This window comes from Bombus impatiens, unplaced genomic scaffold (genome assembly GCF_000188095.3).
Source record: "Bombus impatiens unplaced genomic scaffold, BIMP_2.2 scf_1275, whole genome shotgun sequence".
NCBI classification, from domain to species: domain Eukaryota; kingdom Metazoa; phylum Arthropoda; class Insecta; order Hymenoptera; family Apidae; genus Bombus; species Bombus impatiens.
This window is the reverse complement of record NT_177694.1, coordinates 1,326,866-1,353,955: the sequence shown is the minus strand read 5'-3', so window position 1 is coordinate 1,353,955 and position 27,090 is coordinate 1,326,866. Positions and strand designations below refer to the sequence as shown.

The window sequence follows — 27,090 nt, the reverse complement described above, 5'->3', positions numbered from 1 at the left end:
GAATAAACGATAGGCATTTTAGAGAAGAAGGAAGTAGAGGAAGGATTTAAATTGATGATTAAACGATTTTGATATGATCCTAGAAGATCTAGCTTGCATTAACGGAGGGTAAGGTCGAAGAAACTGGCACGTTGGCCGGCCCTGAGCAACTCCCAGTAATGTGGGTCGTCGTCTAACTGTTCCACGTACCGTTCCGTCGACTCTGTGCCGTCCATTAGTCAGATTCAACTACTCCTTCTCTTTCTTACTTCCACCACCCGATAGCCGTACACACACGGTGGAGCATCTCACCTCTTCTCTTCCTTCCTCATTTTATCGACACCTACCACGTACCGAGGAATCTTTCTACAATCGATACACACTGAGAAAACCTTAGAAAGTTTGTCCCTGTTCTACCGAGCGTGTTACATTTTTTGATGAAAACAAGAATCGGATTTTTTGTTCCGTATGTAGCATCAACATTGGTGCATCTTTGACCTATATGTTATTTAGATATGATAAACTACATAAAATTATTTTTAAGAAAATGAATTATAATTTTATATAAAATAAATCATAGTGCATCTTTAAAAAATTAATTTTAGTAGCTACTCAGTAATTATTATTATTAGAATATTATTAGAATTTCATGAAGTTTATAAACAAATACCAAAACAACAACAAAAACGCAAGAATCATACATCAGAATTTTAAAAAAGGGTAATCTAATAAAATATGAAAGGTTTATGATAATATTTCTGAAAATCGAAATCACTTCAATTCAATGATCTTTATATTTGGTGATACTTTCATTCCGACAGGAGAATCTTCCGGGATTATCTTTTTCCTTCTCTGGACTTTCGTCTTGCTCTTGTACAACATTTTGCCCACGTTCCTCTGAAGTTCCACCTCTTCGCCTTACCGCCACTACTTCAGCCGTCTTCCTGCTATCACCTGGTTGCCGAGGTACCTCAGTCGACGTTTGACCCTCTACCAGGGCTGCAAGTTTTCATGGTTTCGTCGCACGTTCTATTCACCTTCGTCGTGTCCGCGTTTTACGATTGCTTTTCTTGTGACCAAAAGACCGAGAGTGACAGGTTCAACGGTAATTAGAATTGAAGTACATGGAGTTTTAAGTGCTTAAAAATACTGAAGGTCGTTCTGAGACCACTGGGGTGCATCTGCATTCATCTCATCATTGCATCCAGGTATTTTTTTCTATGATGTATTGCTTTCCTTTTAACTACAAAAATTCATTAATAGAAATTATACTTAAAAAGAAAAAGAATACTTTTTGTGCTGAATATTTTTCTATTGTTTTACCTTTGTTATCTTTTTATTTTAAAACTAGTTTCTTTTTTAAAATATGTTTATTTAATTAATGCTTCTTGTAACAGATAAATTGTATAATCAAGTAATGAAAAATTGCAATAATGCAATTATTGTTGAACAATAATATTTAATTTTTCTTAATGAAACTACAAGTTTTTCTACAGATTATTCATTAAATTAAAAAAACAATTAAATTAAGTTATTAAATTAAGTAGATGAAAACGGAGTATTATAATATTTCGTTACAAATTTCACGTATCCAGCGTACAATTAGAATATATATATATATATATTCTGTAATCATGATACCGTTATAATTAGGCCGAGTTTACGCTGTATTAAACGTTCCATGGAGGAGCATAAATGCACGTGATAAGAACCACGTTGAAACGCGTTAAAAATTGAGTTTGAAACCGGTTACTGTCATTGCGTTTGCAAACGATTCGTTTAAAAACGAAGAAAACCTCGACTACACGATGATCTATTTATAATGTTGTCTTCCGTACGTATAATTCAATTGATGATCAAGGTATAATTAAGTAAGATTAAATTAAATGAAGATTAAATTAATAAAAGAAAAAATGAAAGATTCATTAATGATAAGAAGAGAAAAACAGTAAAGGTAATAAAGAAAATCCTGTATTGTTGAAGACTTCGTTATGGCCTTAACAGCCGTGTCAAACAAGATCATACGAGATGAAAAAGAAAAGTTGGGAACAAATTTTTTATCAAATATTTTATTATCTTTTCAATCGAAAACTTATGATAACAATAATAATATTCACATACACAAAACAAAAGAAGATGATTACAAGAAATATATAAAAATTAAGGAGTCCATATAAATAGGTGAAAACATAGAAGTTCATATAAATCATCTAGAAAACAAGCTAAATTTAAGGAGAAATTCTTAAATAAAAAAATAATGATACAACTATGATAAAAGTTCTAATTGTTAAGATAAGAATAGATTTTCGGTTTTTATGTATTTATGAGAGTGTATAGAATAATATAATATACAAAAATATATAAAATACCCAAAGTATAGTACTTACTATAACATTTAATAAGTAAAACAGTTACCAACATCTAAATTTCATCTTTACAATTATATATATATATATATATGAATTTGCATAGATATCGGCAGTCCGCTGATACAAATGTGCCTACAATCCTGCAATATACCGTGAACAGAAAAAGGGTCAACAAAAAAGTCTTTACTAAAATAATTGATCGGAGACCATTGAACGAAGTCAATAATCACATTCATCGAGATCACAATGAACCATTGATAGAAGTACGATAAAGGAGAAAGAGGTCGAGGAGGAATGGCAACGATGAATATTATTACGGTTCCCTCCGGTGTCGTTGCTCATGGAAAAGCTGATGATTCACGAACCTGATGTAGCCGAAACAACTCTGAGGACTGAAACCCCAAAAACAAGCCGGTTAAAGTGGGTCATCCCGATGAACAGTACACACGTTTCTGTTTCGTGTACCAGTCACCGAGTTAGGAGGCGGTCACGGTCACGAACAAGCTAAAGACGAATATTATGACCACCGAGAGACCTTGGACGATGATCTCACAGGCAACAATAGATTGTTTCAGGTTGTGTTACGATCTATCAACTAGGTGGCGATCAATCAGGTTGCAACTGTTCGGCGAGGTCGCGAACCTTGAACGATATTAACGTTTAAGACGAAGGTAGATTAAAGATGTCTATTAAGCTTATGTTTAGTAGGTTTATTTGAACTTTTTGGTACAAACGAAAGAGCATGAACTGTAAATAACGGAGTTTAAACTTAGGCGAATGCGTGATAAATCTGTTGTCTCTTAAAGTGCCTGGTGCTTATGTTCTGTCAGTCTAGGGGATGTGTTTTAGTCAACGTTTCCTATGACGTGGAAATCTGTTTCTGTCCAATCCTGTAACTGCCTGGCTGTCATGGACGTCCATGATATCAGCATACATGGTCGAGGGTGCGTAGCGTAACGTCCAGTTGATGCCATCGTCCTTTGCCTATTGTCGAGTTTTATCGGGTGTCGAGGTTTATGCCACGTCTTTTAGTGTTGAGAAGACCCGTCGAGTGCTTAGGATGCCAATTAACCTCTCGACGCGGTCCCAGTTGTAAACCTTATAATATGTAGCGTGGCAAATTCCGATTTCCCCCAAAATAGCAGATGTGCCATCTATACTGCAAACTGAGGACCACCTCAAAACCCTGAACAGATTGTTAAACCTATTGGAGTTCCATGCTTTTATCTACCCACATTAATAAAGATGACGGTTCATTTGCTTCCGACTCTTCCTGCTCTACTTTATTAACACCACAAAGTAATTCTAATTATAAAAGAATATTATTTAATCTCTTTCATGCCGATGCTTCTTAAAGGGTTTGTAAGTTTTAATTATAGTTTATTCCTTAGAAAATGGAATTTTATAATGGAGACTTATAATTTTTTATGATTGATCAATTTATGGTTCATGAGAAGATTTATAACAGGGATGGTACAAAAATAGAAGTACGGTGAAAATAATATATGGAGTATCTAGGAAATGACAAAAAGTGATTTTTAATCACTTTCAGTATTTCCTTACAAATTTAAGTTTTCTATAGAAGATTGTCACTGAAGTAGAGAAAAGAAGATATGTTATTTAATTCCAAAGAAGTGCCATAATTTTCATCAGTAATCTGTCGTTTAATAAATCTACAAATAAAAAAATAATTAAGTAAAAAATACAAGAACAAATGATAAAGTAAAAATATTTAATCATCGTATTATAATTAATATTGATACTACTATAAAATATTTAGTCACAAATGTTCTTCAAAAAAGATGTTCCTGATGGGTCGGCGGATGTTCCTCGAGGCACCAGTTCCGTTTCGTCTGTGACAACGAAAGCTTGCTCGAAAGTGCGAGTAACAAAATGCTAATGCCAAATACAGCAATCGAGATTGTGGCACAACCTCGACAAAAGCTGCTGGAATGCTACGGGAAGAGCACGAGAAAGAGGAAAAGAGAGAGAGGACGAGAGAACCCGTTACGCGTAGGAACGCGATTCCGCTTGATGAAAGATGTAGCAACCTGTTCCTGTTTATCATTCTATTGTGCTGATGATTTTCTTCGCGGTCAGAGGATCCGTTAATTAGTGGCCAGTATCTCAATGTATCGTCGACGATAAACGACTTTGATTTTCATTTTGCAAATAATTCCTGGCAGTATCGTCCTAAATTTCCGGGTCTGACTCGTGGACCCTTCCTTGACGATTACTGTAAATTACAAATTATTATCAATCGCTCTGAAGTGAATTATCGAATTATTTAATTAAAAATACGTCACGTAGATGCAAGAAGAAAAGTTGAATTTCTTTCTGGCAATTGTGAGAATGATTCGTATTTCGAGATTTTAAATGGATTAAAATTTATCACCTAATGAAAAAGAAATAATTCTAAGTTGAAGATTGTAGATGTAGGTATATGCAACTGAACGGTTAATTAATTAATTTGCATTTGTTCGCATTGTTCTTGTTTGGCGAAGGTGATGCAGACATCGGTGACGCGTTTACAGTAATTTCGGTGATGGTATGACGCGACAAATCCGGTGGGCGTATCATGAACTGTACGTGTATCCCGCATGCACGTTTCACTACCGTGTCCAGATATATTAAATGTAGGACACAAGGGACGGAACTGTTTTCCGGCCTTTTACCTTACCATCCGTCATACTGACAGTTCAGAAAACTAGCAAGCATCGTGGATAATTCGAAGTTTCATAAATATGTATAATAATGAAGTACTAGAAAAACAGAAACCGAGCATGTCTTTAAACGCTTACAACATTCATTTCTCTAATTTGTATAAGAAAATGTAGAATTTCAATTTACGTAATTGGATCTTTAGAAATACTATGTATAGAATATGAAGTCTAATTTGATGCTCTAACTTTCTACAAGTATAATGATATTTTCATTAATAATAGCCATAAGACTGCTATAAATAAGAATCGTAGAGCCATAATATATAAATACGTGTATTATATTAATAAATACTATATGTAAATACTAAATATAAATAAGAGAAGCAAGCCGTGACCAACTTTTACCTATCGCACGTATTCTATAATTAAAGTTAATAAAAATGTATAAAAAAATATTTTCACATAGAACTAAAATCCTTTATTTTATTACCAATGTGACACGCTTTCAGATATGCGAAGAACAATGCGATTCGATCCATGGATACTAATGGTCACATTGGCCTGCGTGACGGGCACCTTGTCGGAGTATTTGATGGGAGGCCATATGGACAACAGTCCGCCAAAGTCCTTACTGGAGGAGATGGAATCTTCTCCGAGTTTGGCAAGGACGGCGCAGCTGGATGACCTTGACCTGGATCTTGATGCAGAGGAGAGCACCGCTGCGCTGTCGATGTCGGACGACGAAGAAGCGCCGCGTTATCATCTTCCGTATCCTTTCGCCTTCAACGGTGGCAGACCGTTTTCGCTCGAGAAGGATCCTATCACCGGTAAAATTGACTTCGAGAAGGCGCCGCCAGTCAAAGCCCTCAACTTCAGCACTCGTTATCAAGAAAACGTAAACGAAGACGAAAAGGTGAACAACAAGGACTCAGCGAAGGAGAATGAATCTTATTTAACGAAAAAGAAGATCGAAAACAACAAAGAGACCGATGATGTTAGTCCAAACGAGATTAATCCTTATTCGCCTAATTTTCATGATTTTCTTAATCTTCCTGTTCATTATTCTTCCGACAAGTATGGCAAGGACAAATATCCATTGATATCAAGTTCCTATGCGAATACAAAAGTTCAGAGTGGATCAAATAGTTATAGTACTTATAATCACAAGCCTTATCATGGAGAAACTGTAATGTATTATCCTACCAGAAAACCGTATATGCCTAAGACAACTTCGACTACAACAATGAGAACGACTCCTAAACCAACCCCGTCGACTACATCCAGAGCTATCACCACTTCTACGACTTCTAGACCCACGACAACTTCGACGACGACGACGACGACGATGACGACGACTAGTACTACTACTTCTACTACGACACCTAGTCCTCCACCATCTACTACTGTTTCCACTTCGACGAAAGCACCTGTCGTAACAACCTGGAAGCCTCCTGCCTCCACTCCCAAACGATTTACCGATCATCTGGACGATTACGATGATATTCTTCCAATAGAGAAGCTTCAATCCTCTGTGTACAGTAATGGTCATCAAGGACCAAATAATATAGTGCAGCACAATCGAGATTCTCAGACGATGCCTCCTATAAACCACGAAGAGTATATAGATAGTTACGAGGATTATGAAATTGGAGATGGAGAAGATGCGAAGGATTATGTCTCGATGAAAGAGACGACCAATGAAATTGTAAAAGCTAGTACAGTGCCTAGCACAACGTCGACTGTTCATAATATAACCACAGCTGTTGGAACTCCAGAGACCACTCCCGTAACCACTACGACAACAAGTACGCCAGTTCCATCATCGTCTGCAATATATTCTTCACCAGTGTCTCAAGAAAGTATCTTCCACAGTAACTCGCTACCGTTCCAAGCTCTTCCTTCGCGTCTAGTAACATCTATGCCCTTGGACAACGAACACAGAATGCCACCAGCGTTTGAAAAAGATAATCGAAAACATGGTATTGCGGATAATATTATCATGAACCAGGGATATCGTCCAAACGCAGTTATTAATCAGAGACCAACTGGATTAGGTGGAGGAATTCTGGTAGAGAGCACTAGCAATATAGTGATACCACCTGATCAGGATACAGTATCCTTTGTCCTTGGTAACAGACAGAACGTCGAAGGTGGATATTATTCACTAGGCACTGCAATTGGAGAGAATCCTTATGGCAGTTCCACTGGAATTGATGCTTCTTTCCGACCTTTATATGGTGTTTCACCAGACAAAAGTAATTACGATCCACAATCAGATTACCGAGGAACAATTGGCCTGCCTTCAGTATCCGTACTGGAGAATAATCCTGCTTATGCTGCTCAAACATGGAGACAACCTAATCCTACTGGAACTCAGAAGCTGGCAAACGAGATAGAACCTTCTAGAACACAGAATTCATTCGTAAAAGGCACAGTGCTTATGGAACAGCCAGAAGATAAGAAGGATGATAAGGACGTTAACTACGTGGTCTTTCCTAAAGATGAACCTAAACAACCAGTTGAGGAACACATCGTTGTTATAAACGAAGCTGATGGCACTGTGCATGAAATAACACCTTCTTCCACAACGTTGAAACCTGTAAGAGTGGATCCTCCAGTTTTAAATGAAGATCACCTGCCACAACTTTCGGAGAACTTGACTCCGCCGGCTGAACGACCAAAGTCGCCACCACAGTTCTATTATCATTATCATCACGGAGGTACGATAAGACCGGATCATCCAAGACCTCAAAGATTGCCTTTACCACCTCGTGGGAAACAACCACCGTCTCCTCCCCTTCCACCACCACCTCCTCCTTCAGAACCTATGGGAATAAGAAGACGTCCTTATCCTCCCGATTCTACTTTGCCAAACATTCTACCACAATTCCGTCCAAATGCTAAAACGTCTCATGGACACCGTGGATCAGAGGCGATTGGAACGATTCCAGCTGGTCAAGGCTATCCCACCAGAGTGAGACAGCCTGTTCAGTCTCATCCTCCAACCAGAAGACCTCTACCACCTCCACCTCCATCTTATCTTCAGAGATTAAACCCTCCTCCTCCTCCAATTCATGCCGTTAGGCTTGCTGGCGCAGCTTCCGCGAAGGCTGAGAACATAGTGCCTCCTCGAGACGTGGAGTCCACGGTCAAGAGGTTTCGCCTTCCATCGATACCAGCCACCTCCAGAGGGGAGGACGATGTTAAACTAGCGCACCGTGTGCCCAATCAGAAATTGCGGTTGGAAGAGGAAGAACGGGCAGAACGTTACTCGGAGGAACCGCCTCAGGTGCCGCCAAGACCTCCCTTATTTCCTAAACGAAGAACTGCTGATCCGCCACACGTAGCTACTCTTCAGATGATCCAACAACATGGCGAATTCGCGGAGGATATTACAGAAGCAAATTTGTCCTCTATGGATGAAAATACAAATGACGAGTCAGATAGAATAGTAACTGAGCAGAATGCAGATAGAAGAAAGTTTGACAGCCATGAACCAATAGCTGAGCCACCGGTTTACGTAGTCTATCCTGTGAATACTGCTGTGAATATTCATCCTGACGATTCTAGAGAGAAAGATGAGAGCGTAGTTGTTGGAACGAGAGGACCACATAGACCCCTTCCTCCAGAAACATTGCTTCAGGATAATGAGGATCAAGAAATGGATGAAGAGCCAAGACCTTCTGTTCATAACGTCTTTAATGGACGGCCACTTGCCTCAGACTTTCCGTATCCTCTGGAACGTCCTGACCCTTCCATTCTTGTCAATGGAATGAGAGAAACGCCATTATTGGTGCCCAGCGATCAGCGACAAGAAGAAGATTCTATACAAGAAAATACAGAAGAGAAGGACGAAAAAGATTCCAGCGTGAACGTTATACCATACTTACAGGATTTCGTACCTTTCCCAGCAAGGAAGAATGAGGTTATCTCAGCTACCCTTCATCGTTTGCCAGCCTTGCCATCTTCTACGCCAATTGCTTATGTTTATACTCCAACAGCTCAAGCTTCTCATCGTTTAGACATAGATATGCGTGATGAGGACAAATCTAAAACTGAAAATAGTGATCAGAAGCCCATTCTGTTGCCTTCACAGCAACCCTCTAGTTCCTCCAGCTCTGCGCCGTCTCCACAGAACTTCATGGCGCCGTTTGTAGCAAGTATCAGTGCAGAAACACCTTCAAAGAACGGCTGGAGCGTTGTCGTGGTTGAACCTACCATTAGTAGAAAATCGGATGACGATTCTTCCGAGACCACTTCGAATGCAGAAGAGTCTCAGACAGAAAAAACTGAATTCGATGCTGAGAACTTCAAACCACAGCTCTTCGGCGGATTCAAACCGATTTACGAATTTCCTACGCAGAACGAAGACCGATCAGAGCGTAAAGAATCCAGCGAGTTGGAAACAGAAGTGAGCACGCATTTTCAAGAGTCTGCCAATTCGACAGTTTGATGAAAGCATATGTTTATCGTGTAGAAATATTAATTGAGCGAAAATAAGCTTCGTTTCGAGTATTTCGTTAATTACTATTACGCTCCTCTTGGCATTGCTGTCTTTCTCCAGAATGAAAGATTCGGACCAATCTTAGTTGAGTTATTGGAGTAATGCTGATTGGAACACTTGCTTTGAAAAGGGAACTAAAGATCTCGAAACTATGTGCACTGGTGACTGGGACAATTCATTGTCTTCATGGGGAGTTAAACTATACAAGTCTGAATATTCACATGATCTTTGATAATTTTGGATCATTGAATTCGATGAGAAGGGTTGGATGCAATGGGGTGCAAGCGATACAGTCAGAGTTAAATACTAACAGTTTAGTAACAATCTTAACTACTTCATGTAATGCAACATGTTAGAAACCATCTTGTAGTAAAGAACAAAATTTTATTATATGTATTTGCACCGCTTTGCATGTAATCCTCTTGATTACAATGACTACAAGGAATCATCTACAATATTTATTTTATTAAGAAATTACTATATTTATATTAATTTATCTATTTTATTTATAGACTATATAGTAATTTTATAAAATTCTATTGTGTTAAATTGTAGAAACCATCATATTTTGTACATCTACTTCATACATTATCATAGTCAGTCTGAATCTATCTAACGAGTCAATCTGAAGAATGTATACTACATTACTTATTTTCTACTTTCTCATTGATGATCGCAATTATATACTAAGCAATTAATATAATAAATTATTCCTAAATTATTTATTGCATACTTCGTTTATTTATATTAATGCCCTCCTAAATGCTTCATACTTTGTACAATGTGTTTAATACAAAAAACAAATGCTCTCTGGCTATATACTATCAATTTTACAATAACAATAATACTGTGGCGCTTCAAACAAATATAAATTATTAATTTCTAAGGAAGACTAAGAATTGACATGATCGGATGAACTTTATACAACATGGAAAGCAATATAAGTACTCGCTTTCTTATAAACTAATATCAGAATATCAATTCCATTGCAAAGAATGTATATATCATAAACTTTCTTAAAATACAATAAAATAAATATACAATAAAATATTAATTGTTTTGTGCCCTTATTGATCACTTATAATTACCAAACTACAATTACCAATTACATTAAGGCAAGAATTTGTTTTCTTATAATTAATGATATAGAAAATCTAGTCAGCAATAACAATTTTTAGTTTATGTCATAGTCATTTACTTCTAAATATAAGTAATGTAATCCTTTTATCGATTACCAAAGAGTCGTAAATCCAACTTTAGCACAACGATGCCTTTTTCGACTTCATGTAACTGAATACGTTTCTGTATTGGCCCACACGAATCTCTACTATCTCTCATTATGTCAGCAACTCTTATTTCTGCTCGGCCGAGAAATTCTGTGATAATATTTAAAATATTTTGTTACTCTGAAATTCTTTTAGTTATGTTTATATTAGAAGTATAGAATTAATTTTACCATCTGGACTATAATAGCCTTTATCGAAGACCGTGATACATAAAGTATCCTCAAGTAAATCCTTTACTTGAAACTGCATTGATGTATCCCATAAAGGGCAATCAGTTCCTGATATGACACCCGTTCTCTCTTCCTGTGAGCCCATACTCACTTTACAAAACGTATTGCACTTTCCTATAAAGTTCGATATCTTATTATAATTGTTATAACATTAAAAAATTGAATTTTATGTAGGATAGATTATAGTGCTCATACTATTAATAAAGCATAAATTGCAAGTGTAAATTGCAGTTGCGTAGTTTTTGCAGCTAAGATGTAAGATAATAATATTATTAAGTTTAATGTTACTAAATAGCTAGATACTAACATCATCTACTACTGCAAAAAAGGCCTCCCATACATGCGCAATATATTTAAGAAATGAAGAAGCAATAGAGATAGAAAAGAAAAATTTTAAAATGTTTAGCTAAAATATAGGATGTATGATTTTCAATTCTTTGTAATTTTCATCTTATTTGTGTTTATCTATAAGTCTGTCCATGTACCAAGTCTCAAGGTAAAACTTCCATGCAAGCAGAAAATTTTACCTTTTTTCAACATAATTAAATCTTCAGCTTCCACAATTACTAATCGAAGTCTACCCTGGGGTGGTCTTCTGCGAACTACAATCATGCCAGATCTTTGTTAGTAAAATTACATTGTATAGTTAGAGAGTGTAATTGCGATACAAATGACCCTCGATGGTTTTATTTCCTTCCTTTCATTGTACGCTTTTACAGAAAAATAAAAAATAACAACCAAGCAACCAAGCAAAGCACATGCACGAAAAGGCAAACAACTTAAGCACACACAAGTTTAGCTTACCAGGTATTGTCTTTAAATTGAAACCTTCAAGCACTGTAACAAGAATTCTGCCACACGCTCCAAATTGCGCCTGCTCTGTTTACTCACACATATTACGCGTTATTATACGTTAAATTTATTGTATTCTTATACGTTGCATTATACTTATGAAAGTTACTATTACAATAACGATACAAAAATAAACACGGAGTATATTATAACTTAACAATAATATGTAGCTAGATATAACTAAAGTATGACTTACTTGATCTTTGTCTTTGCAAACGTGTTTTTTCGTTCTCCATAAATTTCTTTCTTGCTTCTGTAATTCTTCTGATCCATAGTGAACATTCACTTGGAGACGGTGCTAATAATATTATTGGCTTTTTTTGGTCTTTCAGTCTCAATATTTTTGTTGAATTTTCTGAACCCTCACAGGAACCTAAACTAATATTACCATTCATTTCTGAATCACCCAGAAAAGATAATTCGTTTAAAAATATTGGCTGCAATAAATAAATATTTCCATTAGTACCGTTATACTGCTATTACAGTAATTTACTGTAAGATACCTTTCTATACATCTTGAATTTTTGATGTTCGTTTCTCTCAAATGAAAACTGTTGTCCAGTGGATAAAGACTTTCTGCTGAGTACTGGTTGAGCAAACAGTAAAAAGTCGTTTGTGAGAAATCCAACAAGTTCTTTTCCACTTTTTGCCTAAGAGGCATTAAGGTATTATAAAGTTGTTATTACATAAAAGAAATGTGGTCTCTTAGATTTGACCTACCTTATGAAGTATACCAAAATGAAGAAGTTTTCGTGGACCTAAAGAATTGGTTAAAGAATTAAAGATAAGTTGTTCTTCAAGACCATCACATGCCACATGTGTTTGCAACCATTCTAATCTATCACTATTTTCTTTCTCTCTAACTCCTTCGTTTACCTACAGTAAAATAAATCAAATTAATATTAAAACGTTAATAATTCTTTTTTTTAACTGAACAGTTGATATTTTAAAAATTTTACCTGAGTACAAAATTCTTCTGCTTTAGCCAATGCTTCTTGGAGATATTGCCTATCAGGATGGTCAACTGGTGTGTGCTCTAAAATCTAAAATAATAATGGTAAATTGATGTAAAGATGTTTATACTTTTCTGAAATCAAGAATAGAAAGATGATAGATACTTTGCCAATAATAAGAGGATACTTTGTTATCCTTTGCATTGGTTTTATAAGGAAAGAGCTCAAAGGCATTCCTTTTGTACGTGGATCTTGCTGACAAATTTGAGCAACTTTGACAAATTCTGGCATAGTTTCAGTCAATCTCTGAAGATAGACAGCAGCGGATATTTGGCAACTGCAGAATCTTATATATGCTGACATTCTAGGTATCTAAAATATACGAATATTAAAGTATGATATAAAATTAATTACAAACAGTAAAAGAAATTTACATTTTCACATAGAATGTCTCCAATCATTCTTACAATCCCTCCTTCACTATTATCTCGTCGTATCCGTAATGTTCTGAAAAATATTTATTAAATAATTAACTGGTTTTGTAAATGTTTTTTGAATTATATTTATATAAAACGCTACCTTAAGAAATTATCGTTACACGCAATAATATCTCTCCAATTAACAAATATTTTATCTACTTCATCCACGGTTAAAACTAAACTTTCAATGAGAGGTTTCTCGAAAACCTGTAAAAGAATTTTTACTTTTAAATAAATTTAAATATAACACATAGGAAATTATTTTATATAAAAATTGTTATATACCTCGTGAACAAGTCTCATGTCTTCTATATATGCTTGTTCAGTTGTGATAAGTTCTTTTATGTATTCTTGCCGTTTTCTTTCCATGGAATCCAATCCAGCCACTAGTAAGTTAGTTGTCATCTCATTAGCTACACATAAAATGTATGCAGAGGTTTTTCAGTCTCTTCTTATTTTTTTTTAAATGTACTACAGCTAATTTTAGGTGACTTGCTCCAAATAATAAATGAAGTTTTTAGCAAAATTATTACGTACAATTTTGTAAGAATTAAATGTTTGAGAAATGAAACTTAAAAATCATAAGAAAATATTCTAAGTATTTATATTAGTCGTCGGGTTTCACTGAGTAATGGAGAATTGTTGTACTCAACAATACTTTACAACAGACAGATACTTTATTTCAATCAGCAGTTTTGCGAATACGTCTGTATATTATGTATGGATATGTGTACATATGTATAAGAACGGCGTGTATATGCATATGAGAAATTTCAAATATATCCACATGAAGTGTGAACAAAAACCTGTAATAGATACAGAACAATTTAAACTTGTTCACACTCATACAGTGTCCTTCACTCAAAAGTATACCACACACAATTTGAGATTCATAATGAGATTCGACGATACAACAAACAATATGGATATTTTGCAAATAGTAACAACCTTAAGGATATAGCACTACATAAGTATTTTTCTCATCTAAGAATAACCAGTTGCATAACTTGCTTTACACATTGTCAACATGTTTTAGATAAAGATTACAAGATTATGGGCGCATCTAGAATATTTAATATTAAGCACACAATGTTTAGTTCCATGATCAGGCATATTTATACACTTTTTTTTGCAAAGAGTTATATAGAACGTGTAAAAGGATTAATTAGTGTATAAATATGCTGATCTACTGTGCGCTTTTGCGGTGATTCGAAACTAGTTATTCCATCAAATTCCTGAATATTTCAATGGAATGAATATTAAATGTAATACAATACATTCAATGATTTCTTCTACTAATTATTTTGTATTACTTCGCAAAATTTGTATAAAATTTTAAACACTACAAAATTAGGAGTAATTAGAAGTAAAAATAGTAAATTATTTCAAAATAATAAAGCGACATTTAAGTATCTCAGCACAGAGATTCGTAAACTTATAAGCAATAAATATAAATAAAGAATAAGTAAATAACAATACATTTGTGAAATAACATTTAGGTACCCTATCCTTAAATAATCTAAACTATTATACTCAGGGGTAAATTGATGGAAAAACTGGTTTACGACAATATAACATTACTTAACAAATCATTCTCACCACTGGAGATAATATCTACCTAACTTTATGATTATTATTAATGATATTTTAATGATGATTTAGGCTCTATAATAAAAGGCTGTGAAGAAGGAGCACATCATCTTCCATTATGTTATCAGACAAAACTCAAAGCAGAAAAAAAATAATAACTATACATATATAGAATAAATAAATAGGAACAACGGATTTGGTTAAAACTTATTGAATTCAAAAGAGAGCAATATTTTAATTCTCTTTGTAAACATTATGCACAGTATTACTACATCTCTTTCTGATTCCTATACTTACATATAAAATTTTGAATTTAAACAGAAGTTATAGACTGTGTAATTGTTCAAAAATTTCAAGGCTATGTAAATATCTCCTATACATTGTAACAAATTCTTCACCCATGGTAAAGAAAAGGTTAAATGAAATATTCAACACTATGATTTAACAACTCCTTCTCCCTTTACATTGAAGACAAGCAGAAAAATAATATTCTGTTGCCCATATTGTTGCTCTAGGCCTCGGCGCAATATAACTGTACAAACCATCTGTATTGCACACCAAATAACGTACTAATGCTAATAGAAGAGAAGGGAACAGAGACAGGCAGCAGTTAAACATTTTAAAAAACTTCACTCTCAGGGACATTAATTATAAAGTTCTAATACTACTAATAGCACTTGTACACGTAACTTTTATTGATCTAACACTTTAAGCCCTTTAATTATTTAATAATGTTTCTATATTTTTATTTACACATAAAGCTGTTCAAATGTTAAATACATAGAGTAGTATGAATGTTTTACAGATAAATACTTCGATGTTTATTGTCTTTGCTTCTAGCAGAAAATTCTTCTGTTCTACTATAGCTATATCTTTGAATATAACCGCATTTTTGTGGATTTTAAAAAATTTTTTTTTGGGCCAAAAGTGCTAGTATAAACAGAAAATACGTCTAATGTCCTCTAAAAATTAAACTTCTTAAATAAATATATGTTCCTTCCAATTTTTATTTGAGATATTAGATACTAATGGATTTTATTTCAAATGGTTAAAGAAATCATATTCGATTTTTAAGCTCTGTCCTAAATTAAAGTAGAGGGTTGAGGTAGGATTTGGTGCACATGTCAGGTGGTTGTAATAACACGATATTAACTAGTTACTCAATATTTAGCGCTCTCCTTTATGAGTATATATATATATATTATATATATAAATACTGCGCAATGGTAATTGCGTTTGTAAACCATACGTAGAGATTCAATAGTTTAAAGGATAATAGTCATTAAAACATATGGTAACAATTTGAACGATAATGAAAATAAAGGACCGAGTAGGACCCTGAACCAGAAGAAAAAGACTCGCAATAATTCGGAGTAATATGAAAACGAAGAACCAGCCCTGAGTCTGTCTTTCCCTTCTTTTGCTTTCATTTCTATGCTCATTGTCTCCACCGATGAGACTTGTTGGTTGTAACATGTCGCGTTCAGTGTAGAGACTGCTATCATTCTTATTGCACTCGAGACGCTTTTATTTTAGCCTGCAATGCTGCGGTGCTGCTCTGCTATCCTTTATGCTGCATGTTAAGCAGAGGCGAAAGATAACAATTAGTAAAAAGGATTGCTTCCAAGTATTAATGACAGATATTCAAATTCCTTGAAGTAGCTATTTCGCTTTATGACACTACTATTGATATAATTCCACTCAAATACTTTATGAAGCAATAGCTTAAAGTAATAAAGCAAATTAACAAAGATTATATAGATGAATAAAATAATAATAAATAATAAAAATAAATAAAATAAAAAATGTGATTATAATGATTATTTATATTATAATGATAACATTTATAATTTGATATAATATATGCTAAATAAAATGTTTTTCTTATCTAACTCTTTGATTACACTTAATCATACGATATTTCTAAAATAGGGATAAATTTAAAATTTTATACTAAATATTAGATAATATTATATAATTTTCCTTTAATTGTATACATATATATAAAGTCCTATAAATATTTTATTGAAACGAAGCAGCTACCTCAAACGGACAGACGGACGGACAGGCAGGCATGCAGGCAGACAGGCAGGCTGTATAATAGAGAAAGTACGCTTCTTTGATAACTGATTCCGCAAAAAACTACCCGTTATAAATAGACCAGAAATAAAATAACGATTATTGTAAAGTACCGCTATTTTTGATATACCGCTTTCCAAGCCAAAGGCGGAATTTGAACGCAGCCATATCAGAGGAGGAAGCACACATAACATCCGTAGTGTATAATAGTGAAAGAAACACTGTTTCCGTATACTTTTTTATCATAAATTAAATGTAGTTCTCATAGACTACAAACAATGAAAATCAATAAGTAATATTTATATATCTAACTTATCAAAGAACTTGTCAAAATATTCAATAACTATCTTATTTATGCCTGTAATTTATAGTTAATTTCAAATTAATTCTATAAGTTATTAGATAAATATTATATATATAAATGACTATAATATGTAAATAATTACGTATTTAAAAGCAGATTTTTATGATATTTTTAAAAATATAGAATTATACAGTATGAAAATATACATTATGTATAAGTAGATGAAATAGTATTCAGGAAATTACTATTTTATGTGGTCCTACTAAACGACCGTCGCATTAATTTATAAATTGCGTTATTAAAATTTTGAAGACTGATACTGTCATAACATCGATTTATATCTTATAATGATAGATAAAATTTGAAACCTGACGGTCGTCCGTCTATCCGTGTATTATAAATTGCAAATATGGTATAGCAATTATATTTGTTTCATATCATTTCAAATTGTATTGCATTAGTAGGTTACAAAACTGTTTCAAAACTGCTCCTTATTAAACACTTATAATAGACATAAATTATATTTCAAATTCTATAAAAGAAATGTAAAACTTTGAAATAAAAAAGAATACTTACACATAGGAGATACATAATTACTAGGGAAAACGCCAGACATTCCGTTTAATTCGCCTTTCCACCATGCTGCTTCATCCTTTGCAAGTACGGTTATAACGTCGCCTTTCTCGAAACTTAATTCATCCTCATTTTGAGCCTGATATGGGTACAATGCCATAACGCGTTCTATATTGGTAAAATATGTTACTGATATGTTCCTCATATTTAGTGCATATAAAATGACATTACACAAAGTTAAAAACTACTCACCAACATTTGGATCTGTAGGAGAGTCTTGATATCCATGAGAAACAGGTGTACTTCGATTGCTACTACTGGTTAAAGGTTTAACATAAGAAGCTGGGAACCAACCAATTTGTCTTTTTTTACCACGTGCCTAAACAGTATAGCAAGAACACGAAATATAATACAATTATAAATAAAAAACATTATTTTATCATAGTTAATTTGGAAGGACTAATAAATTATACCTGTAATTCTCCTTCCCACCAGCCACTATCTGTCTTCTTACGAATCATTATTAATTGCCCCTTTTGTAAATCTAACTGCTCAGAACTAGTGGCTTGATAAGGTGCAATAACTTGTACAATTTCAGGTTTCCTTCCTCTCTGTCAACAAAGCCTTTATGTTATAAAAATATACTATATATTCTACTCATATATATATGCTATAAATATTACAAATGTATATTATTATTTATAAAGCCATAATATATGGATATCAAGCACAAAATATAAGACAGTACTTAGCAGGTACATTTTGTAACAAATAAAGTACCTTATGATACTGCGATAACGGGACATCAGCAATAAAAAAAAACAATTAAATTTTATTAAATAACCAATATTAAATATTCCTAAATTACATATATGTCATAAGCACATATTAATTACCTGCTGCGCAGCCATTGCAGAAAAATCTGGCAATTCTGCTCTATCTTCCGCGGCTTGTCTTTCATCTTCAAGCTGCTCAGCAGTTTTCTCTGCTTGCTAAACATGGGATATATGTGCGTCTATCTTTATACCTTACAGGCTAATTATTAATGCGTACAAAATTAAATCTATAAAGCTTTTAAATACACAATAGCTTTTTACAATACAGAGGAAATATATTCTCAACATAGTTAGGAAGTAGAAACATTACAATCAAAATATTACGAACCAATGTTGTCTGAGCAATTGAAGTAGCTGTTTCATGATTACTTGTGGTTGTGTCCTCAGTTGTTTCAGTAATCGCGTTTGTTTCAGATACGTTAGTAGTTATAGAGGCACCCTGATTAATGTTATATATGTTAAAATTCTAAAATCTTGTTTTATTTCTTATGCAATCATCACATTGTATAGTAAAAGTTGAAATTAGTTACTGAAACTTCACTCAATAAAATGGAAGGAGAACCACCATTTTACCTGATCTGGAGCATCGCATTTTTCTACATAATTGGCAGGAAAAATTCCATTCCTATCTCCTGTAGTGCCAGTCCACCAATCACCTTCCTTTTTAGTGACTAATATAACTTCTCCTTGGTTGAAAGTTAAGTCTCCAATTTCGGCGGAATCATACGGATATAAGGCTACGTAGTATTCATTAAGTCCTTCAACTACTGCAGTTTGATTAGCAGAAATTTCCTTGACATACGATTTAGGGAACCAACCCTTAGCTCCATTACCAGATGTACCATACCACCAATCCCCCTAAAGAGTTAAAAAATGCATTAATGTAAATGTATATATACGCTGTGAATATATCTTTATACTAACCTGTTGTTCATCTACTTTAATAATATCTCCTTTTTCGAAGAGAAGATGTTGCTCTAACGTAGGACGATAGTGATACAAAGTGGTTACTTGTATATCACAAACTACACCTAATCCAAGAGTAGGTATGATAGGTTCAACAGGAGGAGGCTCATCGCCGAGTGATCCGGCATCAGATACATTCTCAGGAACTTCAGCAATCCCTCTATATTAAATAAATATAATAGTAAATTATATATCTTTTTAGCAATTAACTATAATTTCAGTTTAATTAACTAACTCTAACGTTCTCTTCTCCACACTGTCTTGTTGTACGAAAGCATTATCATTTGCGCTGCCAACATCAATTGGTTCTACATAAGATTCCGGGAACCAACCAGTATGACCACGAATTTCGCCAGCCATCCATCCTGGTTCTGCATTTTGAACAGGCGGTACCTGTTAGAAGAATAATTTAATTTTTATATTCTATGTTCTTCATATTGTTCTAATATACGAATATAGTTTTATAATAATACCAAGATAATATCACCAGGTTGAAACGATATTTCGTCTTGATTTCTAGCTACAAATTCGTATAAAGCTCTATATTTCATAACCCCTGGAGTAGTTTCTTCCACTGCATTAGTTGTGGTGGCATCATTAACGGGCCATGCAGAATCGTTAACTGCCGCTGAAGTATCATTCCAACCACTATCACCCCATGCAGATGTTGTATAATCAGTACCAGCTCCAGTACCACCACTTGCTCTGAGTTCTAAAACTTTTAATTTTTTATCTTCGAAAGTTAAGTAAAGGTTCTTACAGTCAGCCACTAAAGTTTCCAGTTGCGTTTTAATATCTTGAAGCTGGCCATTATTATTTTCTATGTCAGCCATTTTAGCATCAATCTGTTAATATTAATTTCATATTAAAAAATTACAGCACTTTTAACATATTATATATTACACTGTATTTTGATATACTTAAGTATACCTGCTGTTGCAAATCAGCAATTTTATCCTTCATTTGTTTCAGGGTAATTTGCTTATTATCGAATGCCATTTTGATTGCTTCTTGGCCCGCCGACTCCATAGCTGTATTTAGTTTATTCTTTGCTTCGATTCGAGCTTTCTCTTGACTCAAGGCTAGTAATCTTTGGTTTTGTTCTCGAAGTTTATTCTTTAAGGCAGCCATCTCTTGTAACTGTGCATCACGTGTCGACCGCATTCCATCAATCGTCGTTTTTACTCCAGATACACCAACTCGAGTGTCACAGATTTTTTGAGATAGTTCTTTCACTTTATCGTTCTACGTTGTAACCAAAATATTATATAGATACTAATTAGTTTTTTAATAATCTCTTCAATACTTACAAGTGTTCCTAATTCGATAGTTAATGTTTGATTTCTTGCTTTCAATTTTAGTAAGACATCTTGTTCTTTCTGCCTCTGAGTTTGAAGCTCTTGTGATTTCTGTTTTTCCCATTCTAATTGTCGTTGTCTTTCCATCTCTCTGTTAAAAGAACAAATTTGCATTACTGGAAATTTTTAAGATCTTTATAGATGCAAATATTCATATAAAATTTCACTTACTTTCTTGCTGCTTCTCTTTGTTCTTGAGCTCGTTTTCGTTGTTCTTCCTTTTCCTGTTCAATCTCTTTCTGCCTTTGCATTTGTTTCTCAATCTCTGCTTGTCTTCGTCTTTCTTGTTCTAATCTATATAATATTTGTTCTCAGTCAATATAAAATACTTTAATACAAACGTTCACCTATCCAATCTTCAGGAAACATTTGTTTACCTAATTTTCTCTTGTTTCTCAGCCTCTTCCCTTTCTTTTCGTTCACGTTCTTCTTGTTCTTTACGTTGAATTTCTAATAAAGCCTTGCGTCTACGTTCTAGCTCCGCTTGTCCTTTCTCAAAGTTTTCTTTACGTTTGTCTTCAAAAGAAGTCTGTAAGAAAACCAATTGTAATAGATAATACCTATTATTATACATAATTATGAAATTATTTAAATATAGATATACAAAGAAAGTGAACTTACTTGCGGCATACCAGCCGATGGATCTACGTTTTCCGTTCCAGTTTGTGAAAGTGTTAAGCTACTTTGTCGTTGACGTCTGAATGCAGGTGGTATAAGTTCAATTGGTAACGTGGTAGGTATCTTTTCACCAAGCTTAGCTATATCACATAAATGCATTGCTAATACAAATTCGTCGCAACTCAAACGACCATCCGAATCCATGTCCGCTAACGCCCTAGTGACACATTTACATTCTATAGAAATGTTAAGAATTACACTTTCAATTGTTATTGTTTAATATTTGCTGTTATATTATTATACCATATCTGTGCCAACACTTGTTGAGGTAATTGTGACTGCACCATAATATTTCTGGCCTGAGGGCCAGATAGAAATCCAGATCGCGCTCTGTCCCAGGTATTAAATAATTGAGTATATTTCAATTTTGTTTGATGAGGTACAGCCCATTCCACAGATTGCGGAGAACCTACTGAATGCTGACTATGTTGTGAATCAACCGAACCCACCCTATCTATACTTGGTGGACGTGCAGTTGTGCTTAATGGTGTACTTGTAGATACTGGTGTTTGAGCAATTACACCATTCACTAACGTACTTGCTGTGGTTGCTGATACTAGAGGTAAACCTACAACTGGAGGAGTCGATACTACACCAGTTCCTGAAAGAAAATGTAGTAAATAATGAATCATATCATGTAATAATAAAACAAGATACTTTATGATTACAAAACTTAAATTATATATACCAGTGGACATTGGTGCAATAGATGGTACCATAGTAGAACCACCTGCAATCATACTAGTACAAGATAATGGTTGCATAGGCATTGCTTGTGCCATACCAAAAGCAGCCATTGGTGTTGGAGTTGTATTTAAAGGTGCAATTGGTGCTGCTGCAGACATCCCTGTTTGAAAAAAAACATGTTTATTAAATATATGTTATCTGCTATTAATATCTGTGTGATATTAAAAATACTATTCGATGAATGATTTAGTTAATAATGTTAAATTACTAATTATCATAGTTTATTATCTACAGTAGTGCAGTATTTCTTATATTAGAGTCTTAGCTTAAGGTATAGGAAAATCAAGATTTAAGAATACCATAAAAGAATATTTAAGTTACATTATTTATTAGTTAAATTAAGTAAAAATAACAACTATGTCTTTCTACAAAATTTAATAAAGTATACCTGAAAACTCAAGATCAAGTAAATCTGTAAAAAAAGGAATAAAACATCATTCACAAATCAATAAATTTTCTGATTCAAATATATCACTGGAAACTAAAAATCTAAATAAATATTAAAGAAATAATGAAGAAATAGAGCGTGGACGAAAGAACATATGGTTTTACCCATGGTAGATGTAGTCATTGGTTGTGCAGATTGAACAACAGGAGGAACAATAGCCGTTGCAGAAGCAGGTGGTACTTTGACTGGTGAAATCCCAGTAGCGACAGGACTATTAGGAAATGAAGGCGGTGCTGGCTTCGGTGGTGGACCACTAGTAGCAGGTGAAAAATTTGCCCCTAAAATACATAATTACATTTTTAAAAACAATCTCATTAAAGAATTACTTTAAATAAGATGTATAAAATAAAAACATTATATAACAGCAAAGCAAAGCAATAGCAAAGTAATTGAAAAATAAAATAATATAAATTACAGCTGCAACAACTGGAAAGATTAGTAATAAAGGCAAAATTAATTCATAATTATGTGCATTTTATACTAAAATGTATGTATTTGATGCTATTGGATGGTCTTTTATTAAAGTAAAGTGTTTATTGCAATAATATATAATGCAAAAAGGAATCATTTCTTTATATTAAAATTTAATTCTAAAGATATGGGAAACTATCTAGATTTACATGCAATTTTATCTTTTAAATAAATGGATAAACTACTTCTCAAATCTCCTTTGCACTTTGAACATACCAATATTTGAGGGTGGTGTAGGTCTTTGAGAAGGACCACCACTAGGAGTGGTGGTAGTGGTAGTGGTAGTACTTGTAGAAGGCACGATTCCTTTTTTTTGCAGCACAAATATTATATTATTGTATACAGAGTTGCATAAGTGGGCAGTTATATATATATAAAAGATATATATAGAGAGGAAAAAATAATAAAGTAGAATATGTATATGCGTAATCAGTAAACAAAGCCATTGCAACATTGATTATACATATAATGTCACATATAATATACATACTGTATTGTGTGTTTTTATAATGAAATAAAAATATAGATGTAGACATGAAGCATAAAAATATATCTTTTGAAGATAAGTGTTTGTGTTATCTTTTAGTGATATGTAATTGTGTAAAATATAACGTAATACCATTTTGATAATGATATTGTACACATTATTATATAAGTTAATATTAAATAATATGTATTATTTACATTACAAAGTTAATTATATTTTATGTTCCTAAAATGATACCAATGACATACAATATTTTTACAAGTTAGATTTAATAAAATATAAATAATTATTTAAAATATAGCGAGTTCTTTCATGCAAAAATGAGTCTTTGCATAAAAATATTAATGCATATACAACAGCACATCATAACATTATATTATTGATAATATCAAGAAAAAGGAAAAAATATGCCTTAAAGAAAAATCATAATATTTTTACAAAACTTGAAAGAAAGGTACGAACTAGAAGAAAATTCAGACATAATCATTCATATGTAAACATCCACTTCTTATAACATACCCACAGAGGGTGGTGCAGGTCGAGCAGGTGGCTTTGACGCTGTGTGAGTTGTGGCATGTGTAGTGGCAGCCACATTCTGTCTACTTTGTCGTGATGCTGTGTAGTATGATGCATAAGTATAATAATGCGACATAATGCTGTTTGTTACATAAAATGTATCTTTTTTCTTATTTTTTTGGATCTATAATATCTATAATAAACAATGGTAGTAATTGAAATAGACTCTAATTCTTAATAATGGAATATTTTGCTGTTATGATATACATCAATCATAAATTCAACTGAAAGATGATTTGTATTTGTTGTGAAATAGAATTCTTAACAGTAGTGTAAGAGTTTTGATGAATACTATGAAAATTTATATTTCTTTCACCATATGTACTCATTTATATATGCTTTAGATACTTGAACATAAAATTTTTAGAGTAATCACCTGGTAAGGTCATTGGTGAAACAGGCCTAATAGCATGTCCTGGTAATGGTCCATTTACAGGTGGTGGTCCTATAAGTGGACGTGGAACAGATCCAGTCATAGGCATCCCACTAATTAAAGGCTGTACTGGAACTTGCGGTGGAGCAGATAAATTTACTAATGAAGCAACATTATTCTGTGGTAGAATATTAGCAGCTCCGTTTGTTAAGTTCGTAACATTACTATCACCTAAATATTATCAAACATTAGAGTTCAGGACTCATGATTGAAGTAATCTTGATTATTTACTATCTTTATCATACTTACTGGCAGATAGTGACTTCAAACTCTGTATTAAAGCTGAAGGCAAGGCTTTAGGAATTTCAAAACCACGTAACTTTAAATTAATTAATTTACATGCAATACTAAATTCATTTATGTCCATTTTTCCATCTGCATCTGTATCTGATAAAGCCCTATATAATCATGTTTTTATGATATGTATGATAATTTCTGAAGATATTAAATATCAGAGTGATATAATAATAAAATGTTAATACCATATTTGTCCAAGGATGACAGGTGGAAGCTGTGATTTAAGTAAAAATTCTTTTGCTTGCTCTCCAGTAACAACTCCATTGATTGGTTTTAAAGAATCAAACTGCTCTCTATATCTTGCACGTTCTCTGGGTTGGATTACCCAAGGATCCATACCTGAAAGAATTGCCATCTCCTTTTTTATCTTATAATATTCAAATAAACGACTTCTTTTGAATGAAAGTAAAAGTATTTGTGAAATAGTCTAATATTCAATCAATAATATCTACAAAATCAGAAATTTCAGTTCTCTCCTTAATTCAGTTACTGTCAACATGACAACTAAATAGGAGCATGCCTGTCACTAGGCTTGGAAACAAAGAAACAATTGACTTACCCGGAGTTTGAGGGGTGGCCATCTCTGTTCACCCGTAGGTGACCACCGAATCAAATCTGTAATTAAAGAAATATATAACTTTTATAAAAATTATTGTAGAAATCGATGAGAAAAATTTATGATTTCAAGGTTAGGTCATGGTGACCGAACTTAGCGAAAATGACTCGCTATGTACCTCACGAAAGAAGAATTGTCGAAACGCTATAAATTTAGCGTAGATTCAATCACGAACAAACCCAATTAACTGAATACTACGAGTTCATGAACTTGAAGATTGATCGAGACCCTAACGCACACGTATAAGAGCAAGATTTTTTCTCACGCCAGTTACACAAACATACAACAGTGAACTACTTTCTTTGGCTATGAGACCTCTTTTACAATTTTACTAAAAGAAATTCATGATTGCACGTCGCGACGTTAGCGATCCTTTACTAAGAAACAGAATCAGACAGATTTCTTCACTATACCGACAGTACGCGGGTCGGCCCACACTACTGACGTACATACGTCACTTTCACGACCTCGGTTATTTCCGTAAATCTTCGGGAGGAATCGATAGCTCACCCGAAACCGCCTCGTTCATTTTCGGCAGAAATCGCTATTTCCGCAACCCTTAGTTCGAACGTTCAAATTTCCTGCACTTCATCCAATAGAAGAAATTCTTTAACACGTATATCATATTTATTCGTGATACAATGTTTGATTAATCCTATAATTTAATATATAAATATTGGTGTCGATATAATGAAGTATCGTATTTCCTTGAAATTTACTCCATTAATCTGGTCGACCTTGTTAAACACATATGCCAGAAAGAAGACTTCACAATTGAAATTAAACAATAGATTCAGCTGATAGAATAATACGGTAGTAATTTAATATTTTACGAACAAGTTCAGGTCAAAAATGGTTAAGTAGAAAATTCTACACGATGGTTCAGATGTTATTACACTGCATCAAACGATCAATATATTGTTTACTCGTTTAAAAATATAATCTTACATCGTTATACTCGAGACCGGAAATATGAATAACCTATTAATTACCATCAACTACTTTTTTTAAACAGGTATAGAATCAATTGGTTCATTGATATTTGCAAAGAAGGAAAAGGAAATATCTAGTAACTATGCAAAATACAAAATTGAGAAGAAAGTAGGAATAAGGAAATCTTTTTTTTTTTTCTTTTGAACAACTGGAAATGACTAATATATGAAAGAATTTGAATATTTAATATTAAGATAAAGGTAAATAAATAATAAACATTTGACATTTTTTCGCTTTTACCGCTGTGTTGTTTTGTGCTTAAATCGAATATAATTAGACTGTTGTCCAATACATGTAAGCCTGAAATATTGTATTAAAGTGAG

At 33.5% G+C, this 27,090-nt stretch overlaps 2 protein-coding genes and 1 long non-coding RNA gene across 17 annotated transcripts; 1 reads left to right on the top strand and 2 right to left on the bottom strand.

Annotated features, from left to right (window-relative positions):
• The first annotated feature begins 356 nt into the window (after window positions 1–356).
• Window positions 357–10,236, top strand: LOC100744269. 2 transcript variants are annotated; one of them, XM_033323862.1, is made up of 3 exons: window positions 357–445; window positions 801–1,187; window positions 5,521–10,236. In XM_033323862.1, exon 3 carries the CDS (start codon window positions 5,523–5,525, stop codon window positions 9,462–9,464), a length of 3,942 nt encoding a protein of 1,313 aa, XP_033179753.1. In that variant the 5' UTR covers window positions 357–445; window positions 801–1,187; window positions 5,521–5,522; the 3' UTR covers window positions 9,465–10,236. The 2 variants fall into 2 exon arrangements, with proteins under 2 accessions (XP_033179753.1, XP_003493724.2); XM_003493676.4 differs by lacking the exon at window positions 357–445 and adding an exon at window positions 652–699.
• Window positions 2,406–5,640, bottom strand: LOC117152373. The gene is made up of 2 exons (XR_004462737.1): window positions 5,502–5,640; window positions 2,406–2,740 (listed from the first exon to the last, which is right to left on the bottom strand). It is a non-coding gene; the product is annotated as an uncharacterized LOC117152373 (long non-coding RNA).
• Window positions 10,234–26,240, bottom strand: LOC100744150 (intersectin-1). 14 transcript variants are annotated; one of them, XM_012392057.3, is made up of 38 exons: window positions 25,893–26,240; window positions 25,718–25,773; window positions 25,344–25,497; window positions 25,111–25,259; window positions 24,805–25,032; window positions 24,372–24,467; window positions 23,582–23,671; window positions 22,999–23,172; window positions 22,835–22,858; window positions 22,388–22,546; window positions 21,943–22,300; window positions 21,643–21,856; window positions 21,399–21,550; window positions 21,193–21,315; window positions 20,974–21,112; window positions 20,594–20,908; window positions 20,137–20,508; window positions 19,899–20,056; window positions 19,622–19,823; window positions 19,271–19,555; window positions 19,026–19,136; window positions 18,758–18,853; window positions 18,642–18,650; window positions 18,335–18,472; window positions 18,114–18,240; window positions 17,865–18,029; window positions 13,601–13,728; window positions 13,416–13,522; window positions 13,271–13,343; window positions 13,002–13,208; window positions 12,843–12,926; window positions 12,604–12,759; window positions 12,387–12,533; window positions 12,080–12,320; window positions 11,836–11,910; window positions 11,559–11,633; window positions 10,972–11,145; window positions 10,234–10,891 (listed from the first exon to the last, which is right to left on the bottom strand). In XM_012392057.3, the coding sequence occupies exons 2-38, from the start codon at window positions 25,737–25,739 to the stop codon at window positions 10,740–10,742; spliced, it is 5,679 nt and encodes a 1,892-aa protein (XP_012247480.1). In that variant the 5' UTR covers window positions 25,740–25,773; window positions 25,893–26,240; the 3' UTR covers window positions 10,234–10,739. The 14 variants fall into 14 exon arrangements, with proteins under 14 accessions (XP_012247480.1, XP_012247481.1, XP_012247484.1 ...); XM_012392058.3 differs by having other exon boundaries at window positions 19,905–20,056; XM_012392061.3 differs by lacking the exon at window positions 11,559–11,633.
• Between the last annotated feature and the right edge of the window lie 850 nt (window positions 26,241–27,090).

Excerpts from the sequence above, each read along its gene's own strand:
- LOC100744269 (XM_033323862.1), top strand. The coding sequence starts at position 5,523 with ATGCGAAGAACAATGCGATTCGATCCATGGATACTAATGGTCACATTG.
- LOC100744150 (XM_012392057.3), bottom strand. The coding sequence starts at position 25,739 with ATGGCCACCCCTCAAACTCCGG. Across the intron at positions 22,301-22,387 it reads TATTGCACCAATGTCCACTG|GAACTGGTGTAGTATCGACT; the intron begins GTATATATAATT and ends ATTTTCTTTCAG. Across the intron at positions 13,523-13,600 it reads ACATGAGACTTGTTCACGAG|GTTTTCGAGAAACCTCTCAT; the intron begins GTATATAACAAT and ends ATTCTTTTACAG.